Source organism: Perognathus longimembris, chromosome 8 (genome assembly GCF_023159225.1).
Source record: "Perognathus longimembris pacificus isolate PPM17 chromosome 8, ASM2315922v1, whole genome shotgun sequence".
Lineage (NCBI taxonomy): Eukaryota > Metazoa > Chordata > Mammalia > Rodentia > Heteromyidae > Perognathus > Perognathus longimembris.
The window spans coordinates 51,980,290-51,998,566 of NC_063168.1; the positions used below are offsets into that span (position 1 = coordinate 51,980,290).

The 18,277-nt window shown below is 41.3% G+C and overlaps 2 protein-coding genes across 8 annotated transcripts in view; one reads left to right on the top strand and one right to left on the bottom strand.

Moving 5' to 3' along the window:
- Positions 1-11,205, bottom strand: part of Tmem178a (transmembrane protein 178A) — a 251,150-nt gene extending 239,945 nt beyond the window's left edge. For 2 of the 4 annotated variants that reach the window (XM_048353080.1, XM_048353078.1), the window contains exon 1: positions 10,446-10,863. The gene's annotated coding sequence lies outside the window, so the exon portion shown is untranslated. Of the gene's footprint in view, positions 1-2,912; positions 3,006-10,445; positions 10,864-11,045 lie in introns of those variants that run through there. The other 2 variants (XM_048353079.1, XM_048353081.1) reach the window with 2 other exon arrangements.
- Positions 11,206-11,326: 121 nt separating this feature from the next.
- Positions 11,327-18,277, top strand: part of Map4k3 (mitogen-activated protein kinase kinase kinase kinase 3) — a 135,949-nt gene continuing 128,998 nt past the window's right edge. For all 4 annotated transcript variants that reach the window (XR_007211920.1, XR_007211921.1, XM_048353069.1 and 1 more), the window contains exon 1: positions 11,327-11,740. Coding sequence is in view for 2 of the 4 variants with exons in the window: in XM_048353069.1 (XP_048209026.1) it covers positions 11,645-11,740 (96 nt within the window). In the remaining 2 variants the exon portion in view is untranslated. The remainder of the gene's footprint in view (positions 11,741-18,277) is intronic.

The following is an 18,277-nucleotide window of genomic DNA, read 5'->3' on the forward strand; positions in this document are numbered from 1 at the left end:
GAGCACATATTGCTGTGATATTTCCATACATGCAGACAAGGTTCCTTGGTCAAATCTACCCCATCATTGATCACTGTTCCTCACTCTTCTTCCCTTTCTTCTTAATTTCAACAGGTTTCATTATTCAGTTCTCATACATGCATCCTTCTTTAGCCTCTCCATTCACCATCCCCCCACCTTCTGGTATCTGCTCCTGAGCTCACAAAATGAGGTATATACTCCTGTCTTTCATTTCTTAGTGTATATGAGTGTATACTAGATTTCACTGTGGTTTTCACACATGCCTATATAATACTTGTCAGATTAACCTTCTCTATTGCACTTTCCGTCTTCCTTAACCCCTGTATTATTCAACAGCTTTCAGTGAGTTTCCTTACACCATCTTCATACATACACACAATGCATCTCAATACTATTCACCTTCTATCATCATCTTACTCTTTCCCCAATTCTACATGTTGCTCTCGAATAGTTCCACAGTTACAATCATGTTCTATGTCTATATATGTATATAAATCTTTTAGGACTAGATCCCTCACATGAGAGAAAACATGTGTCCTTTGCCCTTGACCTTACTTCACTTTACATGATGATCTCCAGTTGCATCTCTTTTCCAGTCAATGACATCATTTCATTCTTTATAGCTGAGTAATACTCTGTTGTGTGTGTGTGTGTATATATATATATATATATATATATATATATATATATACACATTTTCTTTATCCAGGGTATCTTGACTACTTGCACAGGTTGGCTATAGCAAACAGTGCTGCAGTAAACATGAGTATGCAAGTGTCAAGTGTCTGTATCCTGACTTGCACACACCCTAGAACAAATTCATTCCTTCCCTCCACACAACTTGGTGTGAAACATGTCATTATATTTGCTTCAGGCTCACACATTATTTGAAGTACAGTAATAGGATTTGGCTTTGCCTTCTGCATGCTGTCCTCATAGTTTCTCAACAGAAGTAACTACTAACCTGAATATGAGGTTATTATTACAAACATTTGAATTTTTTATCACACATGAGAGTACTTAGTATAACAACATAATATAACTGTCTATCTTCTTTCTCCCCTCCCTATTTAGTATTATATTTATTGGTATTTGGGCAAAACCATGCTTATTTGTTTATTTATTTACTTATGAGTAACTCTGGAACCCAGGTCTCATACATATTTGTGTGTGTGTGTGTGTGTGTGTGTGTGTGTGTGTGTGTGTGTGTATGTATTGGTCCTGGGGCTTGAATTCTAGGCCTGAGAGTTATTCCTGAGCTTGTTTTACTCAAAGTTAGCAAGCACTCTACCACTTGAGCCACGGCTCCACTTGCATTTTTATTTTGAATAGATTGCTAGAGATAAGAATCTCTGGTGAGACTTTCCCCACCTGCGCTGGCTTTAAAGCATGATCCTCAAGTCTCAGCCTCTAGACTAGCTAGGATTATGGGCATGAATCACCAGCTGCCAGCTAGTATCTTATTTAGTAATCACACAACAATGTATTTGTCATTCTCAGGGTCACAGAAATTTAGATTATTTCTGATTACTTTTCTGTATAGACAGAAAAGTAATCAGAAATGACCTAAATTACTTTTCTGTTGTTGATAGAAAAGTTCATTGTACTTCAATAAACATTGATTTACATATCTCCTTGTGTGTATAAGGGAGAGATTTTGGGGAATATATAAAGAAGTGAGATTCATAGACTAAGATATGGGCATCTTTAGCTTTAATGGATCTTGCTAAACTACCTTCCAATGTGGTTTTAGTAATTTATAGACCTGCCAGTAGTGTACGAGCGTTCCCTTGTCTTCTTTGTCTTCGTAATTGTAATTACTACACAATTAGGTTTGGACCTGCCAGCACATCGTGGAGTAAATATTTCCTGTGAACTGACACTGTGGGTATTGATATTCTGTGGTATGTTATAACATGAACCAGCCCAGCCCAAGCTAAGAGAGGGTATCAAGCCTTTAAGAAGAACTGGGAACAAAGTGGTTGAAGACTGGGTGCATATCTTCATTTTTGTATCACCAATATGTAGTACACTCTGACACCAGAAATCAGGGCTCAGGAGATACCAATTTGACTGGAATTAGGTATAAATCCTGGCCTGCTTTTAGTTCCACTTCACTAAGCTTCAATTTCCCTGTCTATAAATTATGGATGATAACAAAGTCCAGAAATCATTCTAAAGCTAAAATGAGATATAAATGTTTTCACATTTATAATGAGCAATGCAAATTAAGTTATATAAGAGAGCTGCTTCTGGGCTGGGAATATGGCCTAGTGTCAAGAGTGCTTGCTTCATATACATGAAGCCCTGGGTTTGATTCCTCCGCACCACATATATAGAAAAGGCCAGAAGTGGCATTGTAGCTCAAGTGGCAGAGGGCTAGCCTTGAGAAAAAAAAAAAAAAAGAAGCCAGAGACAGTGCTCAGGTCCTGAGTTCAAGGCCCAGGACTGGCCAAAAAAAAAAAAAAAAAGAAAGAAAGAAAGAAAAAAAAAAGAAATAAAGCTGTTTCTATGTTATTCTTGTATGTGACCAGATAACATTTTGGTGGGTCAAATGCATTGTAAGAGCCAGTGGCTCAACGCAAATAATCCTAGCTATCCAGGATGCTGAGTTCTGACTGGTTTGAAGCCTGGGTGGGCAGGAAAGTCTGTGAGACTCTTGACTCCAACTAACCACCAAATAGCCAGAAGTGGAGGTGTGACTCAAGGACTAGAGTGGCAGCCTTGAGCCAAAAAGCCAAGCAAGAACCAACAGTCATGAGTTCACATGGTGCACATGTGCAGGGGCACACCTGTGTATGCACGCACACACACACACACACACACACACACACACACACACACACACACTACAGCATTGTAAGAGCTATGTTTACCAGTACAGAGCATACCTGTAAATCCCATCTACTCCTGAGGTGAAGGCAACTGGATCACAAGAATCAGTTGAATCACAGTTCAAGGCCAGACAAAGTGAAGTTAGAAGAAAGACTCTCAAAAAGAAAATACAATCAGGTACTAGAGCCTCATGCTTATAATACCAACTATTCAGGAGGCTGAGATCTGAGGCTGAGGGTCAAAGCCAGCCCAGGCAGAAAAGTCTGTAAGACTCTTATCTCCAATTAACCAGCAAAAAGCCAGAAATGGCTCAAGTGGTAGAATGGTAGAATGCTAGCTGTGAGCACTAAAGCACAGGGACAGTGCCTAGTTCCTGAATTCAAGCCCTGGGACTGGCACACAAAAAGCAGGGGCATGTCTTAAGTGGTATAATAAGTGTGCAAGGCCCTGAGTTCAATTTTTAGTACTTAACAAACAGGGCTGGGAATGTAGCTTAGTGGTAGAGTGCTTGCCTAGCATACATAAAACTCTGGGTTCAATTCCTCAGTACCACAGAAACAGAAAAAGAGGGAAGTGGCATGAGACTCAAGTGGTAGAATGCTAGCCTTGAGCAAAAGAAGCTCAAGAACCCAGGCCCTGAGTTCAAGCCCCAGAACTGTCAAAAACAAACACATTTATTCTCCAAGCCAGTATTAGACTCATTCCAAAACTCGACAAGGACACAACAGTAGGAATCATAGACCATTCGGTCATGAGTATAGACACAAAAATTCTTAATGAAACCCTTGCAAGCCAAATTCAACTACTAATTTACAAGGTCTTACGTGGTTGAAAAGAGACTCTGGCAGCCACTCATGTCTGGGTGGAGGAAAAGAGGGAGAGGGTTACCAAGAAAAACAACAACAAAACATTACAAAGGTTCTCACTGGCATTCTTCTAATAAATTCTGGAATCTTCTGAGCACTGGCAGCTCAAGCCAGTGAGCAGTAATATCAGCTCCTTAGGAGTAATATCAGCTACTTAGGAGGTTAAGATCCAGAGGATCTTAACAGCAAAGTCCATAAGACTCCAGCAAAAAGTCAAGCTGGAGGCATAACTTACATGGTAGGGCATCAACCAACAAACAAGCCACATAAAGATGAGGCTCTGAGTTCCAAACTCCAATACAAGAAAACAAAAATAGAGTCCTATCTACCTCAAACTCTGTTCAGGGTCATAGATAAAGATAACATATGTAATTGAAAATAGATAATCGAATCGTTACAAATCCCAAAGAGCATCAAATAAGAACACATTTATGGCATAGAGCCATCTTGAATTCCTTCTTATCCTCTCTAGTTTCTGGCACAAACTCTCAGTCCTTTTCTCTGATACCCAGCTTATGCCTTTTGTTTATTTTCCCTCTTGTCCTTTTGTCCCAACACTGGGCTAATTTAGTCTCTCTTTCTGGCTCAATCATTGCTTTCTCTATCTCTCTTCTCTGTTTAGATGGCTAACATCCATTCCTTAAATTCCACAGAACAAAAACATCAAGGAAATCTGGAAGACACTTGGCCTGCGGAAACAAGGAACATTCGTGCCTTTAAAAAATCATCCTAAGGCACACATATTTTTGTCATGGATTTCAGTGACATCATTTTTCCTTGGTATAATATTTTGCTTTCTTTTTTTTGTGAGTGTTGGGCACTGATCTCCTCATTTTTTTTTTTTTTTTTTTTTTTGGCCAGTCCTGGGCCTTGGACTCAGGGCCTGAGCACGGTCCCTGGCTTCTTCCTGCTCAAGGCTAGCACTCTGCCACCTGAGCCACAGCGCCCCTTCTGGCCGTTTTCCATATATGTGGTGCTGGGGAATCGAACCGAGAGCTTCATGTGTAGTAGTAGGCAAGCACTCTTGCCACTAGGCCATATTCCCAGCCCTTCCTCATTATTTTTGCTTTGAGTGTTTATTAATGTTTGTTCCCTGTTCATTTTAATTGCCCTTGTTTTAAAAACAAGTTTGAGTGGAGATATGACACAAGTGGTAGAGAACCAGCCTTGAGCAGAAAATGCTAAGGAAAGCACATAGGCCCTGAATTCAAGCCAAAGATATAACCCTCCCTCCCCCCACCCAAAAAATCCCCAACGTTGATCATTTTTGTTCTAAACACTTATACCTCACGTAAAAGTCACTACTTCAACTACTGTCCTTGTGAGACCCAAATGTACTATGCATCGTAATCTGTCACTACCCTTGCAATAGTCGTCTTCTGAATGTCCTCTCATCAACTCAAACTCAAATATGAACTTTGATTTATTTTTCATTTAGTTTCCTCTGGGATTTCTATTTTTCTATTGTTGTTTTAGATGTACGTTCATTGGTCAGGTGTGGTATTATCAACAGAGGAAGAGAATAGGCCCAGAGAGACTAATTAAGAGGCTCATACCATGTAGCAGAAAATAGAATGTTTTCAGATATGCACACATGCTGCTTTGGATTTATGTGTGCTAAAAAGAAAACACTCTTCTTAGGTGAGAGGACTCATGAAACCTAAATACATTGCCTTAGGAATGTAAGTGTTCTTTTTTTGGCATTACAAAAACTGTTTGAAAACTGTTTCTAGGCATTGACACTGAGACACACTAGATTGTACACAGCTCTCCATACTTATGCTTACATGGCCACTTGCAAATTTCATATAGGAATTTATCCATTTATAAATAGAAAACAAAGAAGGGAAATTTTCATGTTTCCTTCCTTTTGTTCCTTCTATCATGAGAACAATTATTCCATTGCAACACATTAGAACTATTTTGATGATATCAAATGTGCAGCTGGGTATGTTCATGCTACCAGATGAGTCTTAATTTAACACAGAAAGTATCTTTAAGAAACCAAGGGATTGGATTCTAGGCTGGAAGTTCTGGCTCTAATACTGAAAAGCATGTCTTAATCAGATGGGCTCTGCTTTGAGCTGGAACTAAGAAAATGGATTGGTTTCTTGGAGGAAAGACCTGGGTCACAAGGAGAAATGGGTTACCTTCTCATCCATCTTGCTCTGTGAGTGGGGATATGAAATCATGAAAAATGTCTAGCAAGGTATGCCTGGCATGGTGTGGGCATTTATATTTAGTTTTTGTCTGTTTTCATCAAGAAAACTGCAATCTATATCTAAACTTAGTGGATTATTTCTAGATCTATGAGTAGCTTCCTTTGCTTTTTTATAGTTTTGGGGGTAGGGGCTCTTTAGTGCTTTGCTAATTCTCTGTCTTTATGTCTCTGCATTGATATTCTTCACTCTATGAAGACATCCATAACAGGCAAAATACTAAATTCAGTGTTGTTGTTTTGTTTTTTGCCAGTCCTGGGGCTGGTACTCTGAACCTAGGCACTGTCCCTGCGCTCCTTTTGCTTGAGGCTAGCACTCTATCACTTCAGCCATGGTGCCACTTCTGGCTTTTTCTGTGATTAATTGGAGCTAAGAATGTCAAGAATTTTCCTTCCTGGGATGGCTTCAAACCATGATCCTCAGAACTCAGCTTCCTGAGTAGCTAGGCTTATAGGTGTGAGTCACTGGCACCCGGCTTCAGTGCTCTTCTAAGTGATCCAAGGAACCATGTGATAAAGGAGCAAAGGAAATCTTGGCTTTGAATTTATAGAAAGCATTGAGACATTACTTTGATGTGAATATTGGAAACATAATGAGAGATACTATTTCACATATGGACCTTCTCTCAGGGAATATGTTGTACTAGACAGAAAAGTTGCTAGATGTGAGTGATAATTCTCCTAAGAGACACGAAAGGCAGACATGTTCAATGCAGACAGACTTCCTCCTATCTCTGTATATTGATACTCCATACATTAGTCCTTTCACCCAGACAACTACAATGATATCCTATCTGTTCTCTTGTCACTTCTCTAGTCATGCCATCTGCCTCCAATTCATTCTCCACATGGCAACTACTGGGATATTTCTAAGCCACAAATAAGATTGTTCTCTCCTGTGCTGAAAACCCATCAATAACAGTTCCCTTTTTGTTTTGAATTTTAAAAATCCCAATTATTTTGCATGACTTAAGTGTCTTCAGACAGACTTGTCCATGCATACCACTTCAGCCTCATCTGTTGATCACCCCAAGAACTACTTTTGACTCACTGACACCTTTCTATGCTGTGTGTATTATCTAGCTTCCATTACTATAACAAAACCTGAGGCAGGCTAATTTTCTAAGAAAAGAGGCTTATTTATCTCATGGAAATGGGGGGATTGGAAGTTTAAACAGCCTAACCCTACTTCTAATGAGGGCCTTATGGCAGATGAGGAAGCAATCCCATCAAAGGGGTTAGATCCCACAATTTCTTCCTTAGGCCACACCCTCAATGACCTTAGGATCTCTCAGTAAGCCCCATCCTTTAAAAGTTCCATCGCATTGCTTCCTCACAGACCAATCTTCTAATACATCCATATCATAGCAATCAACTCTACCTTCCTACCTTCATGCCACGCTCATTCTCTCATTGTTCCTCCCTCAGTGCAGACTCGAAAAAGACCAGATTCAATGATCTCCTATAGAATGCACTGAAACATCACTTGGATGCTAATGAACAAAGGATACTCTTTTACATATCAGAACTTGTCTCAAGGGAATATGAGATAGACAGGAAACTTTGATGAACAGTTTGGGTGTGGGTGATAATTCTCCCAACGGACACACGAGGCAACCACATTCAATGTGGAAACAGACTCCCTAGCCAAATCCTAGACATTTGGAAATATGTGTATCAAAAATGGTTGATGTCAGAACTAATGTGGGAAGGGGAGGCAGGGATATTATAATGCATGGGAACTGTCCCACACAAGGAAAAATGGTTCCACCCCAAATGCTAATAAGACCTTCATTGAGAAACACTGAGTTAGGAGACAGGTAAATCTGGTAGCTGAGCTGAATTACTTAGAATAACACCAAGTGCTAAGAGCTTACACCTCAGGATTCTCAGCTCCAACCCTTCTGAGGTAGAGTTCTTCCTCATCTGTAAATAAATGCTTGGTAATTTTATTTGTGCGGTGCAAGATATAGAACTAAGGGCCTCACACATGATAGGCAAGTGCTCGACTACTGATAACACCAAGCCTTAAATGTAAATCTTGAGTCCGTACTTTGAAAGATATTGGTTTAAATTAAAAGTATACATTGGTTTGAGAGAGAGTCAAATCTTTAGCCCATTGGGTATTTAATATTTTCTTTTGGCTCTGTTTACATTTATCTTCTTTACTAGAAAGTGAGAGCTAGTTCACATTCCCATCTTGAGTGCAGGCCCCATATCCTGTTAGAGTGCTAGAATCTAGTAGTGTTTGGCACAGAAATACTAAAAAATTTTTTTTTCTAAATAATGACTCCTTAAATCTGAAAATCAGTCCTGCGGTCTAAATTTCAAGCCAACAGATTTCTCACTAATCAGATGTATCTAGTTGAGCATTTCCAACATAACTGGTACAAAACATGCATTTTGATTCAGTGTTATCCCAGCTCATTAACTTCAGTTCCTACTCTTATGGCAAATGCCATCACCATCTTCCAAACCGCCTACACCAGTAGCTTGTACATCACCACGTCTCTGCCTGTCCCATCACCTCCCTAAGCCAGTGAGTTCCATCTTCTGATGTGGTCCTAGGTTCTTTCTGTACTGATCATTCATGGTCTTTCGGGAGTGAGGACTGTCTGCCTAAAGCTCTCAAAGTCACAGTTATGTGTCTCATAGGCTACCATCAGTCTGTATTGATAATTTTATATGACCTTCGAATGATGTTATAAATATCACTCTTCTTTCCTCCCTCTCCTCCCTCCTAAAACACTTTGAACAAGTTCACAATGAAGCCTTTATTGTGAGTAATTTAATCTAACAGGTCTCCATAAAAAAGAAGTTAATATGATGTGAGAAGTTTGTGTTAATTAAATGTTAATTAAATGAGACAATACATGCTTTATTTCTTAACACCTTGTAAGACTTAGTGATCTTAGATATAACTATTTTTTCTATTAGTTATTATGAGCACTTACTAACACTTTCTCACATGGGATAAATTGTGCGGTAAGTTCACTTTTACTGAAGATATTCAAGCAACAGTAAGTCAAGGAGAGATGGTATAGAAGCAATTCCTGAATTGAAAAGATTCGATTATTTCTCTGACTCACAGAAAGCATAATTGGTATTCTAGTGCTCTAGCAAAGTAGAGGACTGTTGGAGGGAGAAGCATTATATTTGGCTGTAAAGATTATATCACAAGGAATAAAAGTATTTATTTTATTCCTTGTGAGCAGTTAATTGCAAAAGCTCTTTTATTTATGGTGTAACCCATATGGCAAATCAAGCCTTTACAAGAAAATCTGTCTCTCTTCAAAAAGGAGCAGTTAGGTCCTGCCAAAATGGAACAAACAAAACTTTAAAGACTGTTCCAGCCCTACAGAAATGTCTTTTCCTTTTTGAAAGAAGTCTATTAGTGATGCAAATGCGAAGTATCTGCACAGATGATAGTCCCAGCAAACAAAACAGTGAAACCATTAGAACTTTCTGGTGTAGTTCTATCCTGAGAATTTGGCTTTTAGGCTTTCAAAAGGCAGAGAAAGAGCAGAGCTGATTCCTATTTGGGATAGTTTCTTAGGTCTACTTATTGGAATCCTGGATGTCTGGCCTAAAGAGGACAACGATTCTCTAAATACAATCTGTAGGCAGGCCTGCACAGTGAGGCTTCCTACTAGTGCCTTCCTCAGAGGGGAAAAATAAGGATATTTATAGTCAGAATTTTAATTCTCAAAATGCCAGAGCCTTAATGGCAATCTACCTAGAAATTCAATGACATACTCCTAGGGCAATAATTTAAATGATCTCTCTCTCATCTCAATCTCTCTCTCATCACTCTCTCTTTCTTCCTCCCTCTTTCTCTCTCTCCTCAATCCCCTTTCTCTCCAATTTGGAATTCAGGGCCTGAGTGCTGTCTGTTAGCTTTTTTTGCTCAAGATTGGTGGTGCTCTACCATTTGAACCACAGCTCCATTTCCAGCTTTTTAGTGATTAATTGGAGATAAGAGACTCTTCTGCCTCCGCTAGCTCTGAACCTCCATCCTCAGATCTCAGCCATCCCAGTAGCTAGAGTTACAGGTATGAGCCCTGGCATACAAATGCTTTAAAATAGCTAAAATTAGACAAATAGATGGCTATTTGGTATAGGATGCAAATATAACATTTTCTAGTATCTTTTAGCCAGTACTTTCTTAGAGAATTTGGTAAATATACAATAATCAAAGTGATCATAAATATGCAGATAATACATAAGCAAAATGATTGAAAAGAACAACATATGAAACAGTGAATCTAAATAGCTTGCCTATTACTTGCTTATATTGTCCTCCACAGGTTTGATGAGACCCAGTTTCTCAGGAGGCACCAGGCACTAGGATAACATTGACAGGAGGCACAAATGCTCAAAGAGATTAGGAAAGCATTGTTTTGAAGCCAAATCCCAGTGTGGTATTGTCAGAGGCTATCACTGAATGGAATTGTCTAGTGGACAGTTTATCGAGAAAGGAAATTAGCCCTCCATACCTCACATACCTCTTTGAACAAGAAACAGTGGAGCTGGTATCCATAAAGTTTGGATGTAATGCTTGCGATGTGGTTCTTACACGCGGTGGAGCTTCAGGCAGGTCAATTCTCACCTATGGAGCTATAGATCATCTGGGTTTACGCTTCAGATGGTGGGACGGACTTAGTCTAGGCTCCACCCACCACAATCTTCCAAGGGCTGCCAGGCAGTTTGCATGCACAATCTCTGTTTTTGGTAATTCGACTTCTCCGGAGGGAGGGCGGTTGCTGCTTTAGACACCCCCGCCCCCCCCAAGAGGGATGGTGGGTTGCATCTCATCAAATTTCCCCTTCCCCCGGCTTCCCACGATCTGTCCATTCTACGTGCCTCCTCGTTTGACCCTACCAAGCCAACTCGAAGAGCTTGAGCGTCCAATGTAACAGCAGACTCAGCTCAGGTCCAGGGAGGGTGGGGTATGGGGCGGGGGGGGGGGGGTCCCTCACCATATGTAGAGCACACCCCCTCAAAAAAAAAAGCCTAGAAAGATTGTGGCTCCTTTCTGGGCTGCTCCTACCAAAAAAAAAAAAGTTGGGGAATTTACTATACAAATTGGAACTATTTCATTCTACCTGCGTAGGGCTGGGGTCAGATACAGCGTGTACTACTTAGTGGTTCGAGGAATGCAAAGCTTAAAGGAGCTATTTGGTGCCAGTCCCGCCTCCCGCAAGCCCCAGGGGACTGGCCGCTCCAGGCCAGCGTCGCGCGGCTGCAATTCTTGCGCGCGTCCCCGCCGCCTCCCGGTTCCCGTCACGCGCGCGCGCGGAGCGCCCGAGAGCGCGCCCTCCGGGATCGCGGCTGCGCAGTCGGGCGGGAGCCGGGAAAGGGGAGGAGGGCGGAGGAGCGGAGTGAGGGGCGGGGGAGGAGCGGCGGAGGCGGAAGCCATGTTGGAGTTCCAGCCGGAGAGAGGGGCCGCGAGCGCTCCCGGCGCGGTGTGGGTGTGACCCGGGGTTCGGCGCGGCCGCAGGGGAGGGGGCGGGGACGTTAGGCCGGTCGTCGTCGTCGTCGTCCGCGGCGGCGCGGAGGGGGAGCGGCGGCTGCGGCGTGGAGTCGGGCGATTGTGACCGCGGAGGAGCCGGGGGCCCGGCCGCGGCGCCCACTCTCCGTGTGGCCCCCTGAGCGCCCCCCCTCCCCGGCCCGGGAGGGAGGCGGGGGGCACCCGGGGCCCGCCATGAACCCCGGCTTCGACCTGTCCCGCCGGAATCCGCAGGAAGACTTCGAGCTGATTCAGCGCATCGGCAGCGGCACCTACGGCGACGTCTACAAGGTATGGAGCCGGGGCCGCGCGCCGGGGGTCGCGGGGGCTGACCTGGGCCGGGCGGGCCGGGCTGGGGGCGCCGCCGAGCCCGGGCCCCGCTGCGTACTCCGGTGTCCGGGTGCCCGGCGCCCGGGCCGCGGGGGAGGAGGAAGAGGAGGAGGAGCTGGCGCCGAGGCTTCGCTGCCCGTGACCGAACAAAGGGCCAAATGTTTGACCCGGGACCTCCTACTCCTCACCTGGGTCCTCCCGGGACGCGGACTCCGACACTCTCCCTCCTGTGCGGACCTGAGGGGAAGAGCAGCCCGGGGAGCCGGGCCCTGGGCTGGCCCCGCGGTGCAGAGGGGCCGGGCGGGTGTTGCTTTGGCAGGGACGCTCCAGACGGCAGCGGCTTTGGCGACTGTCAAACCTGCGTGGCTTTTCCCCGAGCTGGGAGCGTCGCGAGCTGCCTGCTGCCCACCGAGGCCTGCTGGTCATTCTTCTTACTCTTATTACATTGGACAACCTGCTTTTGGCAGTCTTCAGCCTTGATAGGCTTAGCCTCTTAGCATCTTCACAGATCAAGTCCTTTTAATTTCCCAAGCAATGACTTTCTGCTGTAAAAGACATTGTTAGTTTCTATTATTATAATTATTAATTCTTTTGGAAAATAGAACGACTTGGTTTCCTCCAAGTAAAATTGGATGGTGATGCTTGCCTTTTTTTGTTATTCGTTGTTTGTGTACGATTGTTGTTTTTTAATATGGCAATCAGCTTTTTATTTTTAAGGGAGTTGAATACTTGGGAAGAATACTGGTTTGACAAGGTTAGAATTCAAAGTCCATTAGGACAGCATTCTTGTCTTAGAGCTAAGGACCACTTCTAAATGTAGGAGGATAAATCACTCTTCCCTGGCTAGCTCAACTCTTGGCCTTACGGAGACTGCCAAAAGAGGAGGGTGGTGCCAAATGTGGCAGCAATCTTGATTTTAGTGCGGATCTTCTTACTGGTAACTGAAGTTGAACTCCTATGGTTTCACGGAACACCTGAGGATGCAGGAAGGAACTTAAGTTTTATACTGAGAAGTTTAGACTGAAGTTTATTTTGCCCACGTTGAAATAATAGGTTTGTTTTGTTGTTTTCTTACTCCACTGAAATGCATGATGTAAATAAGAGATTTAATACTGAGTAACCATTGTACATTCATCTTGTGAAGGATTTGCTTTTCACTCCCACATTACTTCATCAGTTTACCTGTAGAACTATACTGGTGTGTGGAGTACACCTAACTACAGTGTGTAAGATACAAGGCATACAAACACTTGGGTTATAAAGCAGCAAAAGATAAACATGATCCCTAATCTTAGTTGGCATTTCTATGTCTATATATTTGGACTGGAACTTGTTAAATGACTCTTTAAGTCATCACTTCATTGCAGTTTTATTTTGTGCTGCAGGAGAAGAGGGTTAGTGTGTAGGGTCAGAGCTCATCCCCTTTTAGTTGAGATGGGAAGTTGGTAAAGGCATTGCTCAGGGCACTGGTGAGAAGGGAGCATGCATGATTCCGAGGCCCAAGAAACCTGTAGGAATTTGAAGGAAGGCCTACATATGGCCTCAGCAGCCAGAGAGCAGATGGCTGGGCATTTTGCAGGCCTGTTAGCTTTTTTTTTTTTGCCAGTCCTGGGGGTTGAACTCAGGATCCAAGCACTGTCCATGGCTTCTTTTTGCTCAAGGCTAGCACTCTGCCACTTGAGCCACAGCGCCAATTCTGGCGGGGAATCGAACCCAGGGCTTCCTGTATGCGAGGCAAGCACTGCCTTACCACTAGTCCATATTCCCAGCCCTCGCCTGTTAGCTTTTGTAAGAAGATTGGACCTGTGAGGACAGAGAGGAGCCATTGTTGTAAAGGTAGTTAAGTTAGGTTTGGGGCTTTGAAAACTTCCTACTACAGTATAAAGAAAGAGTGGATTGGAGGGGAAAGACAGTTAAAACCATTGAGAGTGTTCTGGTAAGAATAAAGAATATTTTGGAATTTGGTGAAACCTGAAGATGATGGGTCTATGTTATATCAGATGGAAACTTAGCCAAAACTTTATGAATATGTAAATCTTAAATGGCATGTATACAGTAGGGTCTTCTTTACAAGAATAATTGGCCAGGCACTTACTATATATATATTTTAAAAAATAGCTGGTGGGTAAGTCTCTTAATTAAAAATCAAAATTTTAGACCCTGTAATTTCCTAAAGACATCTAAGTGCAATACAGTTTAAGTGCAATAACTGGATTAATATCACCTATTTAAAATAATGATAATACTATTAACATTTATGGAGCATTTATTGTTTGTTAGGCATTTTTCTAAGATTTGTCTTCTTAATCCTAAAAACAGTCCTCTGAGATAGATAATTTTGCAGTTGAAGAAACTGAGGCTCAGGGAAGTTCAAAGTAACTTGCCCAAGTAGATAGGCTGCCAAAATTTGAACCAGTTAGACTACATTGTTAACAAAGAGAAGATACTCTTTCTCTAAAGATAGAATATAGGCAGATAATGTGTTACTGAATTTCCAGTGGAGAGACTAAAAGGCACATCTTTAGTGCAGCAATTGAGTTGGAGCCATTCTGAGTATGAATCTTTAAGTAGGAGCTGAACTTTCTAAGTCCTCTTCTGCTAGGCTGCTTTGTCATCCTCTAGGTGAACATCAGGTAATGGATGGCTGATTTCTGCCTGCCAGACTTCCAATACTGGGGACCCAGAGCAGAGAAACTCTGGGTGTTTTTTTTTTGGCATCATATTCCCTGCCTGCTAAATAATAACCCAAAGCTGAAACTATTTTTTTGTCCTAGACTAATATGTTATAAAGATACACGTTTTTCACATTTCTTTTGCTGCTTTAGATTTTTCCTATTTGCAAAAGTTATGTTGATTAGGAAGGGGTGCATTTTGTTTTAAAAAAAACAGTATACATGATTAGTGTTTAGTTGCTAAAAATGGAATAATTGGATTAAGTAAATAAATTAGACCTAGGTATTTATAATAATTCTTGGAAGGTTAATGTTTTAAGTAATTTTTATTTTGAAAACTATCCTCACTGTGATAATATTATTGTAGTTATTTGTTTCTGGGGTTTAAACTCAAGGTCTTGCTACTTTGATTCTTGCCTTCAGTCCCAACAGTTACTATAATTGAAGTGGTTAAAGTTACAAAGCATTAAACTAGGATGTGGATGGTCTGGAATCTATTAACTAGGCAACTTTGTAAAATCACTTAGCTACTTAGGGCTGTGTTATTACGAAGCTTCTGCTTTTGGCAGTAAGAAGATGACTTGAGTTTTACTCAACAAATAAGTTACCTTTATTTTTTTCTCCAAGACAATGCAAATATATATGTATATATAACTACATGTATGTATACATTTTTATTTATTTATTTTTTTTTGCCAGTCTACCACTTGAGCCACAGCACTACTTCTGGCTTTTTCTGTATATGTGGTACTTAGGAATCGAACCCAAGGTCTCATTCATGCTAGGCAAACACTCTACCACTAAGTCACATTCCCAGCCTGCAATATACATTTTATTTGCAGTGACTTAAAGTACTTGAAGTTACAGTTAAGAAAAAGAAAAAGAAGGCATACCTCTTAAGTGGCATACTGCATGTTGTCTGTCATGAAGTAGCTACAGTTGGGGTTTACCTAGGGACTGAGAGGTTGACAATTAGTGCTCTACTATTAGGCCTCAGGAGGCCCTTAAAGTACTCTGAAATTAATAGGCTTTATGTTACATGTATTTGTGTTTTTCTGGAGGATGGTGTGTAGCATTTACTATTTTCTTAGAGAAGTCTATGATCCAAAAAGAGAACAAACCTGTAGATTTGTCAATTTGAAACAGTTTAGTTCTATATTGGAACATATTATCAACATCTAATATGATTGTGCATCTTAATATATTTTCTCAGGCATGGCTCCAGTTTAATTTCTATTAGTCTGACCCTTGATGTCTTCCTGTCTTGACATTTTTCTAGCTTTTTTGCTTGAAACCTATTAGGTAGGCTTATACGGGTTTTCTCAGTTCCTTGCCCCAGCCTGAGCTCTAGCCCAGTGTCTCCCACTTACCTCATCACAGACTATAGATACTTACCTCAAACTGTATAGCCAAGGGCTGCGATGTAGCTCAGTGACAAAGTGCTTGCCTGGCAAGGGCAATGTCATGGGTTTGATCCTCAGTACCAAAAAAGAAAAGACAAAAAAAAAAAAAAAAAAAAAAAAAAACGTATAGCCAACTTTGGTCAACCAGAGCCCAATGTTGGCAGTTTGCTAAGGCTAGAGTCCTTGGAGTTACTGTCTACTGGCAGGCATCAACCATTTTATACTCAGGCATTTTCCACATACCACAAAGTCCCCTGGTAAAGAAACTTGCAAACTCTGAGCTTACCTTGATCACGAGATTCTTTTTCTCTGAAATGCCTGTTGCTGCTCTTCTTTAGTAGTAGTGTCCTATAGAACATGTTTTGGAAATGTTGGTATTGATTTTTCTATTTTAATCTATGTGTTGAAAAACCATTCCCTCTGAACAAGAGGCTGTGGTGTTGCTAAGCTCAAAGTCAGCATTCATATGGTAGCCTGATTAAATAGGTTTGGAGTCTATGAATGTCAGGAGAAGCACTAAGGCATAGATAGTGAAATCAGGAAATTAAACTTGGATAAGTGTAGATAGTTGTATATTGCTTATTTGTAACTAGATCTTTCAAGATGTTCTGAATAATGGCCTCAATGACCAAGTCTTAGAACTTTCTGGAAGGTCAGTTTGTAACCTTTACTTATGATAGGGAACATGAAGACATTAAGTATTTAGGATGGAACACCTGGAAGAAACTAGAACATGGTTAGTTGGGGTTATGCTCACTTATGCCCACTTGTGGAAGATATCTAGAGAAATTATAGAAAATGATTCTGAACTTCACAAAGATCATTTGAACTAGATGAAGGTAGTGTTCCCTAGTACTAGTAGCTATTTGAAATGAAAAGTAACTATCTGGAAAGCTTAAAATAAAAACCAACAAATATTAGCATGTCTAACTTTGATGTATATCAGATTACTTAAATGGGTATACTCATATGTATTTGTATAATCACATCTAATCCATTTTTTTTGTATGAAGAATGAATAGTTGAAAAGTTCTCCTATTGTAGTATATCGAGCAACTATCAAACATTGAGTAGTTATAATAGGAAAGCAGATGTGACAAGGCAAGGATGACAAGGCATGATTTTTTTTTTTTTTTTTTTTTTTTTGGCCAGTCCTGGGCCTTGGACTCAGGGCCCGAGCACCATCCCTGGCTTCTTCCCGCTCAAGGCTAGCACTCTGCCACTTGAGCCACAGCGCCGCTTCTGGCCGTTTTTTGTATATGTGGTGCTGGGGAATCGAACCTAGGGCCTTGTGTATCCGAGGCAGGCACTCTTGCCACTAGGCTATATCCCCAGCCCGACAAGGCATGATTTGATACATGGTATTTATAGGTACATATAATGTTGTACCTGCTTTTAACTACCAAAGTTTGAGATAAAATCATGTTTGTTTCATTTCTATCTTAGTAAATCTCTCTCTCTTTTGTCAGATGTGGGGCTTGAACTTAGCTCAAGGCCACTTTGAGCCACAGTGCCACTTCCATTTTTCTGGTGATTAAAATTGGAAATAGTCTCAGAGACTTTCTTGCTTGGGTTGGCATTGAATGATGATCCTCACATTTCAACCTCCTAACTAGTTAGGAGTACAGGCATGAGCTAGCAGTGCCCAGTTAGTAAATCTTATTATTAGATAATAATTAGATAATCCATAGATACTTCACAATCTGTAGAGCCTAGCTCTGTAACATCACAGTTATGGTTATAAGAACATGGTTTTAAAGTCAAATACTGCTTTCATCACTGACTAGCTCCAGGAACCTGGGCCAGTTGTTTACTTTTTCTCCGTGTGCCTTAGTTCCTTCAGGTGTAAAGTAGAGATGCTCAGAAAAGTGTTTAGGACAGTTCTTGACACACAGAACTTAGTAATGTGTTAATAGTGATTTTATATTTAGTATTATTTATTATTGGATATTTCTAACCTGCGCTGCTCCCCATTCTTTGCCTCAAGTTTTTAGCAGATTCATCTTTCCCAATATTTGTATGGTTTTCTTCTCTACTTCCCTCAGATATGACACAAGCACTTTACCACTAGGCCATATTCCCAGCCCCAAATGCCCTCTGATGCCAAAGTGTCCTGATTAATATTCAGCATTTGAGAGTTCAGATGTCATCTTTTAATCAGTCTGGTTTTTTAGCACTCTGTAAAAAGCTGCACTTCCCTCCCCCACCCCACCCCCACTTTCTGCGTTTCTATAGAATGAAGTTTATACAATTATGGGTCTTAATTAGGAAAACAAATTAGAACTAAGTGTTTGACACAACAGGGAATGTTTCAAATAGAATGAGAAAATATATCATCATTCCACTTTCTCTTGAGATTTCTTTAAGCTTCTATCAGGATTGCTCACATAAAATGCTTGCTGAGAAGCATCTTGGATTCTCCT